This window comes from Onychostoma macrolepis, chromosome 14 (assembly GCF_012432095.1).
Source record: "Onychostoma macrolepis isolate SWU-2019 chromosome 14, ASM1243209v1, whole genome shotgun sequence".
In the NCBI taxonomy this organism is placed as follows: domain Eukaryota; kingdom Metazoa; phylum Chordata; class Actinopteri; order Cypriniformes; family Cyprinidae; genus Onychostoma; species Onychostoma macrolepis.
In genome coordinates this window covers 2,158,380-2,181,425 of record NC_081168.1, presented here as the reverse complement: position 1 = coordinate 2,181,425, position 23,046 = coordinate 2,158,380, and the positions used below count along the sequence as shown (strand labels likewise).

Below are 23,046 nucleotides of genomic sequence, written 5' to 3'. Positions count from 1 at the left end.
AGATGATTTAGTTGCTCTTTCCGCTGATTTAACGATCCTTTAGAGTTACGGAAACACTGGTAGATTACAGATAACATGCTTAGCACTTTATCTTTCCTGAGAGATATCCATCTTTGAACAAACTTTAGCGTGCAGTCTGTATTTTTCCGGAGGACTGATAATGTTGCTGTGAGGAGCCGAAATATGAAGCGCTTTATTTGCCTCAGACGCAGTTAATGCTGTTAACCATTAGGCCTACACTATCCAGGGCTCTCTCAAATGTGTGTGACTAAGCAACCATAATGTTTTATTTGAGCTTTAGGTGCTTTATCAAAGTATCTTGAGTATTTTAAAGCACCAGGCGGCGTGCTCCTGACGCGAAGGATGAAGGTAATTATGTGTAATTATGGCCACTAGTTTTGAGCAAATTAAGGCTGCATTTCAATATGAAAATGTAACATAGCCTATGACAGTATATTGCCCTATATCAAGAGTGTTATTGCCATACATGTTACTTACAAGGCGATATATAGCATCATTTTCACCTACACTTATGGATGAAGGTATAACTGATAAAATAGGCTATATAAAATCCCCCTATTAAAATGTGTATGTACATACAGTATGTTAATAATATATATCTAATAATATTTTTTTGTATTTTATTGCAACCATATGTCAGAAATATTTAATTTATATATGCAACTTCATTAAAACATATAGGTATGTATATATATATATGCACACACACACACACACACACACACACACATCTGTGTTTATAAATGCTTTTGTCATTAAACAATTATATAATATCAACATGTATTGTCAGGTTTTAAAAATGTATTACACATACAGTTGTGCTCAAAATTATTAATACACATGGTAAATATGATCAAAGGCGGCTGTGAAAATAATTCTGTATCATTCATCCTTTTGATCTTTTATTTTTTAAATTTACAAAAATCTAACCTTTCATTTGAGAAGAAGAATTTAAAATGGGAGAGAAATCTCATTATGAAATAAATGTTTTTCTCTAATGCACATTGGCCACAATTAATCATACCCTTTTATTTAATACTTTTTGCAACCTCCTTTTGCCAAGATAACAGCTCTGAATCCTCACCTATAATGCCTGATGAGGTTAGAGACACCTGACGAGAGATCAGAGACCATTCCTTCATCCAGAATCACTCCAGACCCTTTAGATTCACAGCTCCATGTTGCTGCTGCTTCTCTTCAGTGCACCCCACTCATGGCAGAAGCTTGGTTTTGTTCTCAGTGACCCATTTTTGTGTTGGTTTTGATGTTTGTTTGTGGATCATTGTCCTGTTGGAAGACCGAACCACGCCTTTGGCCTTTGTGTTCCTCATATTTATAATCCTGTGAAACAGGAAACCAAGAGTGGACAACTTCATGTTCCTAGTCACCCTGGAGTGATAAAAAATACAAATATGAATGGGAATATACTTCATATTAGATATTTTAATCATAAGAATTTCTAGAGGTACCAATAATTGTGGCCATTGTGTACTAGAGAAAAATATTTATTTCCTAATGTGATTTCCTAAAATTTTTTTTTTTTTTTACTTCAATTAATGGTTAGACTTTTAAAAAAAAAGTTAAATGAAAGATCAAATGGATAAACAATGCAGACTTATTTTCACAGCCTTCTTTGATTCATACCAAGGGTGTGAATAATTTTGAGCACAACTGTACATACACATACAAATGAATATTTTACTTCAATTAAAATTGTTTAGGACGATTAAAAAGTTAAACTATTAATAAGATCATAATCACAGTAAAACAATGCTCATCATTACCATGGATATGGTTTATAAAATTTAAAAAAAATAATAATAAACTATAGAATTTATAATAAATAAAAAATATTTTTTGAAAACATTATGAAAACAACCTCTATGAAAGTGATTTATACTCCACAATATTTAATATAAGTAATAACCGCAACATTGTATGTATAACACAAAATTCTGAGTCAAATCTGATATTTGCACTTTTATGGTTATTAGAGTAATATGAAGGTAAAATGACGTCAAAAAGATTTGCACATAAGAAGTGTACATAAGATAGCAAGCGTAAATTAATTTTGCATTCGCAAGAAAAGATTTGTAAAAGTGCAAATTGCATTTCAAGCGTAAGAAAAAAAGATTTGTAGCCTTTTACTGTTTTTTTGTGAGTGTAATTTGTGTATTGTGAAACTGCAACTTCATGCTAAGGCAAAATAAATATGATCTGTATTCTTCTGACTTTCATTTTTCCGCGCTTACACTTCTGGCACTGTTGTTTCGCCCAAATACAGCCAAAAGTATTGCAAGCCTGTGCACAGCATTTTGCAAGTGAAAACAACCGTATCAAGAACTGCAAAACGGATTGACCGCCTAAAACCAATATATGTGTGTAGAAAAAAAAATCGTTGCAACTGTCTAAATGACTTCTTGAGCAAAATGTTCCCCAAATAACCCGCTATGTACGTCTGCGTCTCTGCGCTTGCAGTTTTGGCACGATTCTCTCACTGATTTCAGATTTGCAAGTGCTTGTGGAAGGCGGGACCTTCTTCTTGCAGCCAATCAAATGAGGCTTTCGCTGACTCTCGATTTACTCTTATCTGATTGGTTAGACGTGAGAACACATCTTTATCTTAATTTGACTCAGCGTCATTCTTATTGTGGGGATGGTGTTTTTAATGCACAGATACATATAAAAAAATCTATTAATAATACAATAAAATAAAATAATAAAACAAAAAAAAGCATGATCCTTTATAAGCTGTGTAGGCTACCATTAGACTGACTACCATGTGCTCATTCTGAATTTCGAGCTAATATTAGGAAACGACATTTCTGTGTATTCACTCTATTTATCCTAATCATCCTCCTCCTCTTCAGCAGACCATATGATATTAGTTTGTAATCTTGATGCTACTGAAAGTATCTGCACTACTATGCATAATTTCACCATGTCTCCTGATCAGGGTTGATGGCAGATTTTTGTTTTTCCTTTAACATGTATTTAAAGGAGATTTTACTGTACTAAATATTTACCCCTAAATTATGCATTTACCATCTGTAATGCCATGTGAAACCACTAGATGGATGTATAACCATATAAAAATATCAACATTACTGTGTATTTCATGGTTTCTGGAAATATTTGATTCAGACATAGTTACTTTGCATTTAGTTTTTCATTTAGATGCATATATTTAGACATTATTAAAGACTATATTTTGTTAAAGTGGTTTGAAGTGTCCGTGTTTGCATTACAGTCAAATCTGGAGACAAAGCGCTATTGAACATTTTGATTGCAAAGTTTAACATCATTTCAGTGGTGTAAGCAGATTATCTAAAATCTTAAATTTCAATGCAATGTCGAACCAATCCAATAATGTTCACTCTAGCTTGAAGATCAGTATATGAGCACATGGTAGTCAGCCTAATGGTACACAGCTTCTAAGGATCATGCTTTTTGTTTTATTATTTTATTTTATTGTATTTATTTATTTTTAATATATATATATGTGTGCATTAAAAATACCATCCCCGCAATAAGAATGACGCTGAGTCAAATTAAGATAAAGATGTGTTCTCACGTCTGGAGTGTTTATTGAACCAATCAGATAAGAGTAAATCGAGAGTCAGCGAAAGCCTCATTTGATTGGCTGCAAGAAGAAGGCCCCGCCTTCCACAAGCGCTTGCAAATCTGAAATCAGTGAGAGAATCGTGCCAAAACTGCAAGCGCAGAGACGCAGACGTACATAGTGGGTTATTTGAGGAACATTTTGCTCTATGCATACAAGAAGTCATTTAGACAGTTGCAACGATTTTTTTTTTCTACACACATATATTGGTTTTACGCAGTCAATCCGTTTTGCAGTTCTTGATACGGTTGTTTTCGCTTGCAAAACGCTGTGCACAGGCTTGCAATACTTTTGTTGGAAGGATACAGATCATATTTATTTTGCCTTAGCATGAAGTTGCAGTTTCACAATACATGAATTACACTTACAAAAAAACAGTAAAAGGCTGCAAATCTTTTTTTCTTACGTTTGAAACGCGATTTACACTTATACAAGTCTTTTCTTGCGCATGCAAAATTAATTTATGCTTGCTATCTTATGTACACTCATGCAAATCTTTTTGACGTCATTTTACCTTCATAGAGTAAGTTTAGCAGTATGACAAACAGGGAACGTTCTCAGAATGTTCTGACAAGATTTGTTCAAGTTATGAACAAATGTTCTTCCAGTAACATTAATAGAATATTCATTCAAAGTTATCTGATCTTTAACAGCGTTCTCAAAACTTTACCACAAAAACACGATTTATACGTTTATGGAGAGTTCTGAAACAGTTGGATGTTCATCTGGTTTAGACTTTAGAGAACATTCAAAATTAACATTCCCATAATGTTTGCAAAACAAAACGTTCCCTTTAATGCTGCCTTTAATGTTCACATAACCAAGAAAAAAAACAAGTTTTTTGAACATTTAAAAAGCTGGATGAATTGAACGTTTAGAAAACATTCAGAAATTGTGTAATGTTAGGAAAATATTTTCAGATCAAAGTTTAGTTAGCTGTGTGTGCGTCGAGATGTTTGGTATAAGTTCACTCACTAAAGCTGTTGTATTTCAGATAGGATGCTGTATTTGAAGGGATCTGAAGACAGAACATCAGGTTTTCTGTGTTTGTGTCTCTTGTGTTGTGTTACACGTGTTGTTTTCCAGTAATCGAGCTGATTTTTGTCCAGCATCCACTTTGAACAGTCATCTGATCTAATCAACGCTCCCCAACTGTGTCTCCAAACACAATCACATGCACCGCTGAGGCTATAAAACTACAATCACATGTCCTACAACTCTAATCCACTCCAATTGAGTTTGATCTTCAACCCTGAATGTAAAGCAAAGGTTTATTGTTGTTTTGATTGCAGTTGTTTGCTGGTCTTCCGGCCTGATGTTGGAGGCTCGTGACGTGAAACAGCGGCGTAATGTCTTTAGAGGGATATTGAAGCTGTTCTTCAGGAGTGACAAGATGAAAGAGAGGTCAGATGATGTTCTTCAGTGATGAACTATTTGCTAAGAATAACACTCAAATCTCTGCAACACGTGCATTTTCATATCTAGGTGTTTCTTTAAACATATACACTTTTATGTCACTTATTTTATCATGATTTGTATTAAAACTACCAGATTTCCACCTTTTTCTTTGTAATATGAAGGTTACATTAAAAGAGTTTTGCATTCATTCATTACATCATTTATTTTCAAATGCCTTGAATGTAGGCTTATAGATTTTTTTTAACAATCCCAGACCTAAACTTTGAATCTTAAATATTTAAAAAATCCTAAAAATATGAATTATTGCATTATATTATTTTTATTTTATTGTATTATTTTATATTATTATAATTACTTATTTTAACTATGAGTGAAATATACAAGCTATTTGAATATTACATGTGTGAAAATGATTTGTCATTATTGTCAAAATTATGTCTCAGCTCCAGTGTTGGGTGTAATTAGTTACTAAGTAATTAGTTATTGTAATTTAATTACTTTTCCATTGAAAAAGTAAAGTAAGGGATTACTTTTATTTTTTCTGTAATTTAATCACAGTTACTTCTTATGTAATTGAACTTAATACTGTGTATAGACTCTAGAACATTTATACACAATACAATAGATTTAACATCAAAATGTAAAGTCTAACCTTAAAATGCATGCTTTTATGCACCCTTCTCACTTTAAATACTTTGGTGAGTTGATAAGAATATTGGTAATAATTTAGTGTCCAGTTCTCACTATTAACTTAGCATGCATATTACTGGGATATTGGCTTTATAATACTTTACTAAATATTGATAAGCAGTAATTAGGAGTATATTGAGGTAAAGGTCATAGTTAATACTTAGGTAATAGTGAGAATTTGACCCTAATATAAAGTGTGACCAGAATAATTGATGTAGTTATCTATTATTTATTTGAAAGAATTAAAAGAACCGTTTCATGTCTATCCTTGTATCATTTACTTGTCGAGGTTGATATAGGATTTAGAAAGTAATTAGTAATAAGTGATTAAATACTTTTTAGAGAGAGTAATTTGTACAGTAATCTAATTAAACTGTTGAAGATGTAATTAGTAACTAGTAATTAATTACTTTTTATAGTAACTTACCCAAAACTGCTCAGCTGTGATGTCATTTCCTATTTTCCCTTTAATTTACTTTTTTACTGTACTCTCTCTAGACAACCGTGTTGATAAAGAGCTTGAGATGAAATATGAGACGTGATGTGAGGAGAAAACTGAAAAATAAAGGTAAATATCTCTTTATTTATTGTTTGTTATTATTTATTTTTTGTGCACAATTTATAGGCTGTATTTTTTTCAAGTTATGCAAAACATGCAAATATTGTGTGCACTTACGATGCATAACAAAAAGTAATAGATATGAAATTAATAAGTTTTAAATAAAACAGATTATTGGAGTATATTACTACTTTTCTACTTAATATTTTCAGATGTAATTCAATGTGTTACTTGCCATTTCTTTTTTAAATATTTGTGAAATTTAGTAACAATTTCTAAAACAGTTTTTATCTGATATTGAAATGAAAAATCTTATATCATGTTTGTTATATTGATGAGAGTTGGGTGTCAGTTGTTGTTTTTCACTACTATTGTATGTTACTGCTATTTGTCTCATTGATCTTGCCATGGAAAAAGCCACAGATGCTGGTATGGCAATAAAAACATTTATTTATTTCATATTTAATTAATTTATTTGGTGCAAAGTAACAGTGTAGCAAGAAGACCAGTGAGTCTTTAAAATGTTGTTTCCACTAGTCAAGTGAAGTCAAGTCATCATTATTTATATAGTGCTTTTTACAATGCAAATTGTGTCAAAGCAGCTTTACACTATTAAACGGGGAAATAGTGTGTCGAAATAGTGTGTCTTTCTCCTCTGGCCAGACAAAACCTTGGGGTTTAGTACTGAGCCTTGGGGTACTCCATACTGCACTTTTGAAAATGTTAATGATAATTCTGAAAATACTATTTTATTTTATTTTATTTTACTTTTAATTTGCTTATTTGTTGTTTGTTTGTTTCTGTTCATTTATTTCTTTATTATTATTATTATTATTATTATAAAAATGATATTTTGCATCCTATAGAAAACCAAGCCTATTTTGAGGACTTTTTAAAAATTAAATATAATATTTATTTATTATTAAATATATTTAATCATAATACAAGTATTTAGACTGATGAATATTGTATATTAGATATTGGATATTGTGAATACCGATATAAATTAAACCGAGTATGAAAGGTGTGATCTGAGATAGTTTACAGTGCCCACAGAGACATCAGCGTGTGTTTCAGAAAAAGCCAAATTAAATTTGCTCCTTTGATCTGGCAGATAAAACATCTTTCATTCTCTCTGCTTCTTTCTTCTTCTTCTTTCTCTCCATCCATCATCACTCTCTCTCTCTTTCTCTCTCTCGTTCTCAGACGCTGTAAGTCATGAGAGGATCAGAGTTCATGTTAATCATTGATCAGAGCTTCATTTTCCTGCACTCTCAGATCTTCAGTGTTTATGTGCGTCGCTCTCTCTTTCTCCTTCTCTCTCTCTCGCTATGAGCTTCTCGTTTGCTTTTATTAATAATGTTTTGGTTTTCCAGTGGAGGACGATGAGTGGATTTGTGCTCCTGTAGGTGGGTCACGATGTTTGCTGTCTCGTCTGTGTGCGTCTCTTTAGTGCTGATTTTATGGGGAACGTCTGAGAATGTCCAGGGAAAAGAATCTAAGCTGTGGCTTCAGCCGCTAAATGAGACGTTCCTGCAGAGCGGAGTGTTTCCCGGCGGGTTTCTGTGGGGCGTTGGGTCCGCGGCGTTCCCGACTGAAGGATCCTGGGATGCGGATGGTAAGGGCGAGTCGGTTTGGGATCGCTTTACTCGTCATACGGATCCGTCCAGCGACAGCTACATCCAATGGGAGGAGGATCTGAAGTCAGTTCAGTATCTAGGTGTGAACTTCTATGCTTTTTCTTTATCCTGGACACGGATTTTCCCGGATGGAAACGCAGCAGCGAATCCCAACCCGGCCGGAGTAAAGCATTACCGGCGTTTGATTGGGAAGTTAAAGGAACTTCATGTGGAGCCGGTCGTGACTCTGTTTCACTGGGATTTTCCGCAGGTCTTGCAGGAGCGGTTTGGAGGATGGCTCAACCGAAGCATGGCGGACGTTTTCACCGATTACGCCACGTTTTGTTTCCGAACGTTCGGTGCCGAGGTTCGCTACTGGATTACGATGCATAACCCGTTTCTCCTGGCCATCCAGGGCTATGGGACCGGCGCTCACGCTCCCGGAGTGACCGGAGACCCTGCTGACCCCTTCATCGCCGCACACAACCTCCTCAGGGTGAGTCTGGGGTCAGAAGTCAAAGGTCGGGCTCGTTTTTCAGCTCAGCTGTGAAGAGAGTAAATGCAGAAATAATGCAGCGGCGTGACTGTGATCATCACTGGGAAATTTATTAAGGGATTCATGAGCTTCCAATAACCACAAATGTGAGATAAATTAAAATACAGTTACAAAAGTGTAAATAGTTTTGTTAAAAATTTCACCTTTTACACAAAAATCAACAGATTGTTTTAAGATAAAGCATATGTTAAATTTACATTATTTCCATGACAATTATGCACATTTTACATCATTTCCAAAATAAAAATCGTAATTGTTATTATTGTAAACAGATTTTTTTAAGGAAGGTTTTTAAAAAATGTTTTAATAGTGATTCTAGTTATACTTATAAATGCGTTTTAATTACAGTGTAATGCAATTATTTCATAAATTTTTTTGTAAATACAAAGAATTGTATTTTTATTTGTTATATGATTTGATATCTATTTACATTTATTTAATTAATATTTAATTTTTATTACTATTTATTTAAATCCTACAGAGGCCATGCATTATTTTTGTCTTTTTCTTGTAATTATGACATATTAGTAATATAATATAATATATTATAAAAACAAGTCAACAATATCAGTTATTCATGTTTTATCTGAAAAAGTTTTAGAAACAAATATCAGTAATGCGTCTATAAAAATTTGAAATGAAAAATATAATTTATGTGTGTGTGTGTGTACATATAAAATATAATTGAGCATGGCACAATTAATATGTATGGGGCGATTCTGCTCATATCTGACCAATAGAAATACATTTTACTCCACAAGACCATGAATTATTAAGAATTTTATTATTTTATTATTATTTATTTTATTTATTTTTTTTTTGCATAAAGAAGAGAAAGCCTATTTTTAAAGCCATTAGGTTTTATATATTTTAATTTACATTGACTTTATTTTAATGACAATATGCACATTTTACTTCCTTTCTAAATTACTGATGTTTTATTTGTTTCTATTTGTTATTTTTAAAGTAATTTTAATGACATTATAAAGTTTAATTTTTGTTTTACTGTAATATGAATATTTAATAAATTATATTTAGAATTAACAGAAAACAACAGCAATGCTTCCAGACAAATTACAACATATATAAGTTTATTTCTTCAAAATGAAAGTACAAAATGTGATAAACAGCCTAATAAAGGCATGCATTGTTCTGCATTACGTCTGTATCTACATACAGGTGCATCTCAATAAATTAGAATGTCATGGAAAAGTTCATTTATTTCAGTAATTGAACTAAAATTGTGAAACTTGTGGATTAAATAAATTCAATGCACACAGACTGAAGTAGTTTAAGTCTTTGGTTCTTTTAATTGTGATGATTTTGGCTCACATTTAACAAAAACCCACCAATTCACTCTCAACAAATTAGAATACTTCATAAGACCAGTGTTGGGCACGTTACTTTAAAAAAGTACTTAGTTATAGTTACTAGTTACTTCTCACAAATAGTAGCTGAGTTAGTAACTGAGTTACGTCATTATAAAAGTAACTAATTACCAGGGAAAGTAACTATTGCGTTACTTTTAAAAAAATATTCAAATGACAAATAACTTTGGATGCCCCGAATATTAAATATGTTAATTTAATGAAATGGACACTAAAAAGAATAAATTATTATTATAAAACATTGTACATTAATCTACACTATGTATCTACTGACACTTAGTATCAGTCAGTCAAGCATTATAATATAATATAATGATAATTTAATATTATATGATGATAGAACTTTAGTAATTAGAATAACCAAGTTTGAATGCATATTTGTCATCAATATAAAACGCACTAAGGATTAATGAGCTGCTGGGTTCATGAATATTAATCCGTTGTCTGCTTTCGCTCGAATTGATTTGCTGAAATCAAAACAGGGAAGATAATAGGTGAGAGCCAGCCAATGAGATTGTTGTTTGCGCATTAGTTCCGCCCACTACCAGAGAAACCGGCAGTTCTTAAAAGCTGAAGAATTCCAAAGGAACTCTGTTATTTTGACAGGAAAATACAACAAAGAATATCGTTTACATATAGCGCGTCAATTCTGCATGTTATGTAAGACTCTCTTGCTCTGTATCTTTATTTGCGTGCGTGTCTGTGAGAGAAAGCGACGGCGAGTCGTGCGCTTCACACTAGAGTTTACGGTACGTCAAATACAGTTACACTGCGCATCCATTCAGATGAACTGAAAAATAAAATTCTAATAATATAATATAGTAACGCCACATTTCATTGTCAATAACAGTAACGGTGTTGTAACGGGGGAAACAGTAATTCGTTTGATTACTCGTTACTGAAAAAAATAACGCCGTTAGTAACGCCGTTTATTTATAACGCCATTATTCCCATCACTGCATAAAACCAATAAAAAAACATTTTTAGTGCATTGTTGGCCTTCTGGAAAGTATGTTAATTTACTGTATATGTACTCAATACTTGGTAGGGGCTCCTTTTGCTTTAATTACTGCCTCAATTCGGCGTGGCATGGAGGTGATCAGTTTGTGGCACTGCTGAGGTGGTATGGAAGCCCAGGTTTCTTTGACAGTGGCCTTCAGCTCATCTGCATTTTTTGGTCTCTTGTTTCTCATCTTCCTCTTGACAATATCCCATAGATTCTCTCTGGGGTTCAGGTCTGGTGAGTTTGCTGGCCAGTCAAGCACACCAACACCGTGGTCATTTAACCAACTTTTGGTGCTTTTGGCAGTGTGGGCAGGTGCCAAATCCTGCTGGAAAATGAAATCAGCATCTTTAAAAAGCTGGTCAGCAGAAGGAAGCATGAAGTGCTACAAAATTTCTTGGTAAACGGGTGCAGTGACTTTGGTTTTCAAAAAACATAATGGACCAACACCAGCAGATGACATTGCACCCCAAATCATCACAGACTGTGGAAACTTAACACTGGACTTCAAGCAACTTGGGCTATGAGCTTCTCCACCCTTCCTCCAGACTCTAGGACCTTGGTTTCCAAATGAAATACAGAACTTGCTCTCATCTGAAAAGAGGGCTTTGGACCACTGGGCAACAGTCCAGTTCTTCTTCTCCTTAGCCCAGGTAAGACACCTCTGACGTTGTCTGTGGTTCAGGAGTGCCTTAACAAGAGGAATACGACAACTGTAGCCAAATTCCTCGACACGTCTGTGTGTGGTGGCTCTTGATGCCTTGACCCCAGCCTCAGTCCATTCCTTGTGAAGTTCACCCAAATTCTTGAATGGATTTTGCTTGACAATCCTCATAAGGCTGCGGTTCTCTCGGTTGGTTGTGCATCTTCTTCTTCCACACTTTTTCCTTCCACTCAACTTTCTGTTAACATGCTCGGATACAGCACTCTGTGAACAGCCAGCTTCTTTGGTAATGAATGTTTGTGGCTTACCCTCCTTGTGAAGGGTGTCAATGATTGTCTTCTGGACAACTGTCAGATCAGCAGTCTTCCCCATGATTGTGTAGCCTAGTGAACCAAACTGAGAGACCATTTTGAAGACTCAAGAAACCTTTGCAGGTGTTTTGAGTTGATTAGCTGATTGGCATGTCACCATATTCTAATTTGTTGAGATGTGAATTGGTGGGTTTTTGTTAAATGTGAGCCAAAATCATCACAATTAAAAGAACCAAAGACTTAAACTACTTCAGTCTGTGTACACTGAATTTATTTAATATGAGTTTCACAATTTGAGTTGAATTACTGAAATAAATGAACTTTTACACGACATTCTAATTTATTGAGATGCACCTGTATAATGACAATATACAGGGTGATTCTGCATAAATCTGACCAATACAAATATGTTTTGCTCCACAAAATCATCTCTGCTTCTGCCTCCGAAAGCCAAACGCAGCATCAGTGGTGATTTCTGGTTTGCTCTGGTGTCTCCGCAGGCTCATGCGAAAGCGTGGCACGTTTACGATAAACACTTCCGCCGCCATCAGCACGGTAACGTCTCCATCACGCTCGGCTCTCATTGGGTGGAGCCTCCTTCTGGCCATGCCACACCCACCAATCTAGAGCTCTGTCAGAAGGCCATGGAGGCTGTGATTGGCTGGTTCGCCGAGCCCATCTACGGAAGTGGAGATTACCCCGAGTCACTGAAGGCTTCGCACCGCGGTGTAATCCCAGAGTTCAGTGCTCAGGAGCAGCTCTGGATCAAGGGCACTGCAGACTTCTTCTCTCTGGCCTTCGAGCACGAGACACTGAAGGTGGGCCAAGGCCTGGCACAGTTTGGGCAGACGGTGAAGCTGGACCTGAGGAGTGTTCTGGTCTGGGTCCAGCAGACCTACGGAGATCCACAGCTGCTGCTGGCAGAGAGCAGCTGGTTCTCTGACGCTTCGGTCGGAGTCGAGGACACTAAGGCCATTTATATGATGAAGTGGTTCATCATGCAAGTCATGCAAGGTGAGTGTGTCTTTTAAACCTGTTTACACCTGCTGTTATATGCATCTCATGTGAAAATGTAAAATTTTATATTGTATTTGCACAAAAACAGCATTTATTTATTTATTCATTAATAAATAATATTTAACAATAAAAAGTAATATATATGAATATATTTTATAATAAATACACAATATTTATTTATATATTTATACATGCATTTTAGCAAATACATGTATTTTATCACAAATCAACAATATAAATGTATTATTTTTAATAAATACATATAAAATATTCATTTGTTACTTTGTTTCTAAATAAATATATTTCAGTTCATATATAGTATTTATTAATACATTCTTCATAAAAATATTTTTAGCTAAACAATATTAATAAATAAACAATATTTATTTATTTATACATTTATTTTAGTAAATACATTTAATTTATTTATACATTTATTTTGGTGAATACAATTTATTTATTCATTTATTTCTATATAAATGTATTTTCAATTAATCAGTATTTATTCATTAATACATTTATTTTTAATAAATACATTTATAATTTTTATAGATGTATTTTAAATAAATATAACATTTTAAATTTAATAAATTCATTAATTAAAAATATTAATTTTGTCTAAATAAAGTATGAATAAATAATATTTTAATATTTCTTACAAATACATCCATTTATTTATTTATTTGTACATTTAGTTTAATACATACATTAAGTTTCTATTTCTAAATACTTATTTTTAATTATGTAAAAATATTTATTTATTTAACTGTATCTATTTGTTGATAATATTATTATAATTTATAATATTAATATTATTTATTTATTTTTAATGGATAATGAACTTATTTTTAATTAATACATGTATTTGTGATAAAAATTGAGTAATGTTTTTATTAAAAATATTTATTTAGAAATTCTTCACAGCACTATTTCTAGATCACTAATTATTACTAATGTTTTTGTGTTGTATGTGCACCTGACAGCCTAGAGTGACTGAATGGCAATGAAATGTCTGCCAAATGCATAAATGAATCACAATACTAATGATAAAATATAGATGCATTTCTCTAAATTGTGTATAATCAGCACTGTAAGATTGTGAAAGTGATAAACTCTGAATGAATTGAATGACATATGAAAGATAGTTTGGCAGTAATGTCTATGCATCTGTGTTCTCTCAGCTGTTTCTGTAGACGGAGTGCGTGTGTTTGGATACACGGCCTGGACTCTGCTGGATGGGTTCGAGTGGAATCACGGTTACAGCATACGGAGAGGATTATTCTACATAGACTTCAGCGAACCTGAGCGCCGCAGACTCCCGAAAACCAGCGCTCACTTCTACAGACGACTGGTCAGAGACAACGGCTTCCCCCCTGAAAACATGCCGCACATCGAGGGCCGATTCCCCTGTGACTTCCAGTTCGGTGTGTCCGAGTCAGTGTTACAGGTGAGGGAAGAGAAAAACACTTCATCTGTTAGTGAAGACTGTGCTTTCTTGTAAAAAAAAATGATAGTTCATAATGGTTATTCGTAATAATTTATAATTTGTCTTATAGCTATGTAAATAAGAATAATTATGAATAAAAAAAATAAGAAATAAAATTAATTAACTAATTAATATTGCATTAAGAAATGTATATGTATATGTGTATCAATTTTGATCTCAATATAAATTCAATTTCATTTAATATATCCTATATTTAGGGTATATAGTATATAAGAGTATGTTTTATCTTATTATATCTTATTATATATATATATATATATATATATATATATATATGTATATGTATATGTGTGTGTGTGTGTGTGTGTGTATTATCAAATGTGATCCCATTCTTAATTTAATTAATTTTGTTATTTATATATATATATATAGAGAGAGAGAGAGAGAGAATATTTTATAGCTACTTACATAGGTTCAACATTGATTGAATAAAAAATGAAATATTTTAATATATAATTTAAAATATATGAATTATATCTAGAACTTTTTATTTTTATTTTTACATTTTTAATCAAATGTGTTCCTATTATGTTTTTAAAGCGTATGTATGTATGTGTATATATAAATAAAAAAAATATATATAAAAATTTATAATAATTTTATTTTATGGCTATGTAAACATAAAAAAAAAAAATGATAATACAATATCTTAAAAAGGTTCTCCTAAGATATCAGGCTGTAAATTGATTTGGCTACACTTAATCTCATACTGTAGTTTTTGGTGCATTTGAAATCTCTTACTTATACGGTTTGTGAGCGTTTCTTGTTAATTTCTCTTCATGTTCTCCAGGTGCATCTGCGTCCGTTCTCTCCACAATTCATCGATCCGCAGCTATACCGCTGGAACCTGTCGGGTGACGGCGCTCTCTCGCCCGTGGCGGGCGTCCTGCTCCACACGCGGCCGGCACAGTGCACCGACTTCCTGTTCATCCAGCGGCACCTCTTCCTGCTGGGGGTCACGGGGTCAGCGCACTACCGCTTCGCCCTGGACTGGACGCAGCTCTCGCCCGGCGGTGACCCGGAGAAGGTCCGCTTCTACCGCTGTGTGCTGATGGAGCTCCAGCGCAGAGGGATCCGGCCGGTTGTGACGCTCTATCATCCCAGCTACCGCTCGCCCTCGCTGGGTTTGCCCGAAGCTCTGCATGCTAACGGCGGATGGAGGAACGCTAGCACTGTGGAGGCGTTCATCAGCTACGCTGCATTCTGCTTTCATGAATTTGGAGCCTTGGTGTCGAAGTGGATCACCGTTAACGAGCCGAACCGGTTAATGGAAGCGTACACAGAAGACCGGAAAACTGTTGTGCGTCACTTGCTATTAGCGCATGCGAAAGCGTGGCATATTTACGACGAACGGTTTCGACGGAAACAGGGCGGGGCTGTTAGTTTGGCTCTCCATGCTGATTGGGTGGAACCGGCCAATCCGTTTTTAGAATCTCACAAATCCGCCCAGCAACAGTTTTTGGATTTCGAAGTGGGGCGTTTTCTTGACCCTCTGATTGGAGGAGGGAATGAGGGGCATGGCAGCGCTCTGATTGGCTTCTCTGATGATGAGAGGGCGGAGCTTAAAGGGGCGCTGGATTTCGTGGCTCTCAATCACTTCACAACGCGTTTGGTGTTGCCATGGGAAAACGCAAAGCCGCACGGAAAACGCAAAGAGCACGGCTGTGCGCTGATGACGGACATCACCTGGCCTGTGTCGCACCTGAGTCAGGCGCTCGTGCCCTGGGGCCTCCGCAGGATGCTGGGATGGGTGAGGGATCGCTATGGCGACCGCCTCCCCATCATCGTTACGGCGACAGGAGTGGTCGATCAAGCGGTTCATGATGACCAGCTGAGACAGAGATATATCACGAGCTACCTGCAGGAGGCGCTGAAAGGTGAGTGGAGTCTGGATATATATTTATTAGGGCTGTGTATCACCAGCAAAGTCACGATACGAAACGTATCCTGATTACTGGACTGCACTGAATTTCACCTCAGTAGAATTTAGTAAAACAGCTGTTTATTAAACACTGCATACTATAGGGCCGTTGCTAACTATTGGCAGAGCAGGCAGTTGACCTCTGCTTTATGAAGGGACTCCATAATTGTATCACAATACAATATAGGTAATGGCATATATTTCATGTTTACATTGTGCACTCCCCACCGGATACATTCTGATTGCTTCCATCTTGTTTTTAAGCCCATAAATAATAATGTACTCTTTCTAATAAATTTTTATTGTAATGTACTCATATATATATTAAAAATCATCTTAACATTGCTGGTAGGTTATCATTGCACAAATGAACACACTCTCTACGTTAAAAAAAAATAAATAAAAATTATGCACTAAACTAATGCACTGTTATCACTGAATCGAACTTTTTAGCGCTGCCTCGCAATTTTATCCAAAAAATAGCTTAATCGCTCAAGAGCTACATTATCTTTCTCAACATGGAGCTGTGTTTTATTTCTCTGAGAATTGGCTGTGTGTGTGTCTGAGAGTTATGTGCTGAGTTGAGGGATCGTCTCCCCGAATTTGAAAAAGCAACACACGCCGAGCATCTTCCCTTGTAATGACTAGTAATAAGAAGTGTTTCTAAACCCGCTGTCCAACAAAAGAGAGCATTATAACTTGTTTTTACTTCACAACATCAGTCGAGTGTTTGAAATAACTTCCTTTTGTGATCTGATGTGGCTTCTTATCACAGAATGAGGCAGAAAATATATTCTATAACGTTACTGTAATAAAGGCTATATCGATTAGAAATGCCTTACAGATATACTTAATCATTATGAAAATACCCGAGATGGCTTGAAGAACACAGATAAACCATATATTGTCGCAGGTGAGTGTTTATTGTCCTTACATTTCATCGTTCAAAGCATTTAACGTTGTCTCTTCTTTTTATTCAGTTACAACGATAGCGATGCCTTTATCCATATTAGGGATTTCCTGGAACGTCATCAGAGTTACTTCTATGATGCATATGTAGATTTTCTGCACGAGGCTGGCGTCCAGTATGAATGAAATACACATTACATATGTTTATAGCGCTCAATAATGGACAATCCATCCTATTTTGGGTAAAAATAGGAAAAATAATACCTCTCCCAAAAGAAATGTAAAGCAGACATATAAAAATCCACGCTTTTTCCAGTGTACAGAACTTTACAGAAGTTTTTTTTTATGTTAATTTGTTGCAAAAAAAAAAAAAACACTCTGTTGTGCCAAGCTATCAGAACCGAACCGAAAACTGTGGTTAAAAACCGAGGTAGGTATTGAACCATGGATTAACTGTATTGTTGCATCCCTAATTTTCTGAGAATAGAGTATTGAAGTGTAGATCGCTAAACTGCAAGCTAACCGGTGTTTTCAGAAAGCAAGCGCATTTATCCACAGTGGAGAGAGTGCGTGTTCACATGGTTGCCAGGTTGACAAAGATAAGTAACACATTTAGCAGATATTTCTGTATTGCTCAAGTGCAAAGGGATTACGTCTCTTTATATCAGGCAACCCAGTTGTGTTCCTCTGCGGCCAGATTAAACCTTGTTGTAGCCTATAAATTATACTCTATTCATTATTTTTTTAGAAACCTCTCACTTTTCTGCTCCATTTTAAACGGTGTTCTTGTATACAAACTAAGCACGTGCCACAATATCAATACAGGGCCAGCTGTACCTATCGATACTCGTATCGTCAAATCTCTGTGACGATACATCATCATATCGATGTATCGAACACAGAACTACTATTTATGGTTTAAGAATTTCGGAATAATTTCATTTTTATCATTTTTTTTAATACCATTGAAAGTTATTTTATTATTTTATCGTTTTAACTTTTAGTTATTGTAAAAATAATTCCATTCCTCAAACCAAACCAGCCAGCTCTGAGATGAATCAGAACAGTGCAACATTTGATTTGAAGCAAAACATTGGCTGCTTGTTCCCTCAAATCTGAGATATTCTGGTCTTCATGATAATATTTGGGTGTATTCAACTACATAATCGTTAAAATGTGTGCAATATACAGTAAACATTGATACTAGGCTCATCTAAGAGCACTAATGAGTCGTGATTATGAAACATGTCCTCAATATATCTAATATCAACATGAGACATTAGACAGCCGTGTTGGAGAATGCTAGCGCTGCAGTGTGAGTGTTATCTAGCATTATCTATTTTACACTTCCTCTGAGGTTTAACATCAGGGTCAAAGGTCGCACTGCTGTGATTCTGTCTCAGAGCTGTTAATGAGCGACCTTTGAGACGTTATGAGCACACAGGGACACACGGCCGTCATGTGGATACTGTATGATCCTTGAGCCCAGTGTGTCTGCTTTTACAGTGTTTGTGCAGATGTGAGTCACCGTTGCTTCACGCTTTACTGTGTGTGTGATCTAACAGATTACGTGATGAAGATGTGGACAGCATGACCTGTTTTTACCTGCATGCATATTTGGAAAACAGTGCTGTGTGTGCTAAAACTAAGGTTCATGAAACACTGGCTAATAATAATAAATCAATTATTTTAAAATAAAAACAATCAAAATAAAATGAAATGCGTATTGAAAAAAGCTTTAATGTTTTATTTATTAAATATTTTGTTCGTCATGTGACTGTTAAATACATCAGATTATTGAAATTATTGAAATATTAACTAAATCATAACATTTTAAATTAAAATGAATAAATATTATAAAATATCAAAATAAATCATTTGAAAATATCAAAATGAAACATTTACTAAAAATGCTCAAATATTTCATTTGTTTACCTGCATGTCATGTGACCATTGACCAAATTAAGAGAACCGTGAACATGCAAATGTTAAATTATTGAAATATTTACTGAATCATTATTATACCATGTGACCATTGACCAACATCAGAGTATCATGAAAATGCAAATGTTAAATTATTGAAATATTAACTACATCATAAAAATGTAAAATTAAAATGCATAAATAATTTTAAAACACGTACAAAAACAAACACAAAAAGTTTACCTGAACCATGAACATGTGAATCTTGTTATTGAAATATTATCTATATCATAAAAATATCAAATCAAAATGCATAAATAATTTTTAAATATATATAAAAAGCTACAAAATGTTGTTTACCTGAACCGTGACCATGCAAATGTTAACTAAATCCTGAAAATGTCAAATTAACATGAATACATCATTTTAAAATATCAAAATAAAACACTTGCTAGAAAGATACAATATTTTATTTATTTACCTGCATGTCATGTGACCACTGACCAACATGAATATGCAAATATGTGCAAATTATTGAAATAACAACTAAATCATAAAAATATATATATATATTTTTTTTTTTTTTTTATAAACACTAAAAAAGATTAAATGTTTGCTATTGTTGAAATATTGTTTATATTTAAATTTCAAATATTAACAAATTTGAATTTATTTTAGGTCAAAAGGGGTTCAGTTGATAAAAAGAAATTGTGAATCCCTATGCTAAATGATTTTCAGTTATATCAAAGTGATCACGATGCAGATTTTGCTTGGTAATTAAAAGTTCCTCGAGATTGTGTTATTAGACTAAATTCATGCTCGGTCTTTGTTTTGTGAGTACATGAGTATGGAAAGAGATATGAAATAGCATCTATAAATTTAAATGCATTTAAATTGTATTTAACTGAAATAAACAAATGTTCACTTTACTAGTAATATAATCTCTAGTGTAGTGATGATTGAGTTTAACTCTGCTGATCTCTTTCTCTGTTCTCCGAGCAGCTCGTGAGTTGGACGGCGTCAATCTGAGAGGGTTTTATATCTGGATGCTTCAGGACCATCATGATCTTCAGTTCGGTCTCTTCAGCTCCGCCGCTCATCACTCTCGACCCAAAGCGTCCGTCAGCCTGTACCGCGACATCATCACCCACCGCGGCTTTCCGTCTGCCACTGACCTGCGACCTTTGACCTGCCGGGACGCAGACAACGGGACGAGCTGCGAACTCTGCACACGCATCGCAAAGAACAAACCGCTGCTGTTCTTCAGCATCTGCTTGTCCATCAGCGCCTCCATGCTCTGCGCACTCGTCATCATCTCTGTGGTGAGGAAGAGGAGGAGAACGCCGATTAACGTCGGGCCGCAGAGACTCAGAGTCCAGCAGAGGTTCCCCATGATGAAGGTGGCACACAGAACAGGGCTCATGTGCAATTAAACCTTAAAATTAATGGAATAGTTCAGGCAAACATGAAAATACACTCATCATCAGGCCATCCGAGATGTGGATTAGTTTGTTTCTTCATCAGATTTGGAGAAATGTGTCACTGCATCACTGTCTCGGCAATGGATGCTCTGCAGTGAATGGGTGCCGTCAGAATGAGAGTCCAAACAAAAATCACAATAATCCACAGCACTCCAGGCCAACAGTTAACATCTTAAGAAGACAAAAGCTGCTTGTTTGTAAGAAACAAATCCATCATTAAGTCCATAATCATAGCAACAGTAAATTTTCAGCAAATTTTTTAATTTTGGGTGAACTATTCCTTTAAGCATTTAAACACTTTCGTGTATTGGCACAAAATTTGGTGGAAATGATCATCAGTGTGTTCTAAACGTGCCTGAAAAGTTTGAAAACAGCGCCACCTAGTGTTCAGAAGATACAGTCTAGTCCATGTCTATTAGAAAAACAAATCATTAAGGCATTTTAATTTTAAACCGTTGCTTCCACCCAAAATATGAGTCCACAGTCCATAATAACGCTTCCTCCAGTGAAAAAGTGCATCTCCTGTTGTCTCTCACATCAAAATCCAGACACATATTTGTTTAGAGCTGTTTTGGCTTGTAAACGCTGCTTGAACTGTGCAGATTTCTCTCCTGATTCAGACCATTGCTGAGCAAGTAAATCTGTTGAAAAAAAACCTCATCCTAATCTTGGATGGCCTGAGGGTGAGGACATTAAAGGAAATGTTCATTTTTGGATGAACTGTTGCTTCAAACACAGGAAAATATGCATAAACAAAGTGGAATATCATCCCAAATACTGCACATAATTAAACAACAAATATATCCAGATCGACTATGATTGTGCCACAAAATGCAGCAGTTTCGTGTTCAGTGTGGACTGATGTCTGTCACTGCATCTGGTTCAGAGTTAAAACACTTAGAAGTAAACCAGCAAACACAATGCACTTTAAAATGCACACATTTAACTACAGCCAACCTGAAAAGTTACGTGATAAAACTGCTTACAACCCAAACCCTAACTAACCCTGAAGCTTTCACACCATACGTGCAGAAAAAGTGCTTTCACAAGAAAAGTGCTTTTTTCCATCCAAAACAATAGTCCCACCTCAAAATATGACACGATACAGCTCAAATAATGCTTTAACAAAAATGCAAGCGTCACATTTCTGCTTTAAACTCTCCAGCATGATTCCTTCATTTAGTTCCTCTGCAAATATTTGACTCAAGATCTTGTCTTTCAGGAAGGTTTGTGTATATTTTGTGTCATATTTCTGGAGGAACTGTATCTGACCTTGCAGAATCATCCATCAGGAGGCGCTGCTGCATCTGAATCCACATTTGTTGGTATTGGTTCAAAAGATTAATGCCCGACTTTTACTTTTTGATGGATTTTGACTGAATTTTTAAAGTGAAGGAAAATGGAAACAATTTAATAATGAATGTGTGCTGTATATTCTGTAATACTGTAAATAATAATAACATTAAATAATATTGTTCAAAACTGCTTAAGATCAAGCTGTATCAAACCAGTCATATGGAAATGTACTATAACATATATTGTTTTATCTCAAGAGCAATATGGCCAGTGTGTTTACAGTATATTATCTGTAAGGCGATATATGTAATTTTCACACACGTACATTCTCTGGGTAGATGGAAATGTTTTTGTAACCTTTGTGTAAGTGAGTGATACCCAAAAGTCGCACTTGATTCCAACTCCGTAGAATTTATACCCATGGAAATAATTTAACACAGCAACACAAGTTCAATAGCCAATAAATGAAGAAAGAACAAAGACGTGACCTTCAAGTTCAACACTTTTATTAACAATCAGTAATGTAAACTCTGAATATACAATCAACTTCAATATATATACTGTATATATATATATATATATATATATATATATATAGCTTTAGGTCAAATATTAAAATCAAAATCCAGCATTCTTAAAATAATATAGGATTAACCAAGCCTGCAGGAAGAAGGGGAAGCAATAATTTAACAAATTAATAATTTAAATCAAGATAATATTTAGCCTACTTGAAATAGAAAATGAAGAGAAGTCTTGTTTTCTGAGAAAGTGAACAAATTAAGTGAATTTATTCTTGAAACAAGAACAAATATGTGTCAGTGAGCTATGACAACCATTTGAATTACACTGAATTTTTCTGAGCCTGTTGGCAGATTTTTTAATCATAAACTCACTTTATTTTATTAGTTTCTCAGAAAACAAGACTTATCTTATGCTGTTTTGCTTTTCAGTTGATCTTGATTTAAACTTTATACATTTGCACTGGAGAACAATACAAAATGCATCTTTATCCATTAATAGCCAATTAAAAATATTGATGTAGTCTGATAAAATAAAATATGCTAACAATGGAAATGTTTGAATGATTGCAACTCAAAACATGGACATTTTCTTATTTTAATTATTACTATTATTGTCCTG

General features: G+C 34.6%; 1 protein-coding gene across 9 annotated transcripts; it reads left to right on the top strand.

The window, feature by feature from the left end:
* Nucleotides 1–31: 31 nt before the first annotated feature.
* Nucleotides 32–22,377, top strand: klb (klotho beta). 9 transcript variants are annotated; one of them, XM_058797708.1, is made up of 10 exons: nucleotides 32–369; nucleotides 4,638–4,851; nucleotides 4,936–5,047; nucleotides 6,251–6,320; nucleotides 7,765–7,929; nucleotides 8,202–8,426; nucleotides 12,353–12,866; nucleotides 14,051–14,316; nucleotides 15,167–16,253; nucleotides 20,132–22,377. In XM_058797708.1, the coding sequence occupies exons 5-10, from the start codon at nucleotides 7,834–7,836 to the stop codon at nucleotides 20,560–20,562; spliced, it is 2,619 nt and encodes an 872-aa protein (XP_058653691.1). In that variant the 5' UTR covers nucleotides 32–369; nucleotides 4,638–4,851; nucleotides 4,936–5,047; nucleotides 6,251–6,320; nucleotides 7,765–7,833; the 3' UTR covers nucleotides 20,563–22,377. The 9 variants fall into 9 exon arrangements, with proteins under 9 accessions (XP_058653691.1, XP_058653690.1, XP_058653689.1 ...); XM_058797707.1 differs by adding an exon at nucleotides 7,518–7,604 and having other exon boundaries at nucleotides 7,688–8,426; XM_058797706.1 differs by having other exon boundaries at nucleotides 4,730–4,851; nucleotides 7,765–8,426.
* The last annotated feature ends 669 nt before the right edge of the window (nucleotides 22,378–23,046 follow it).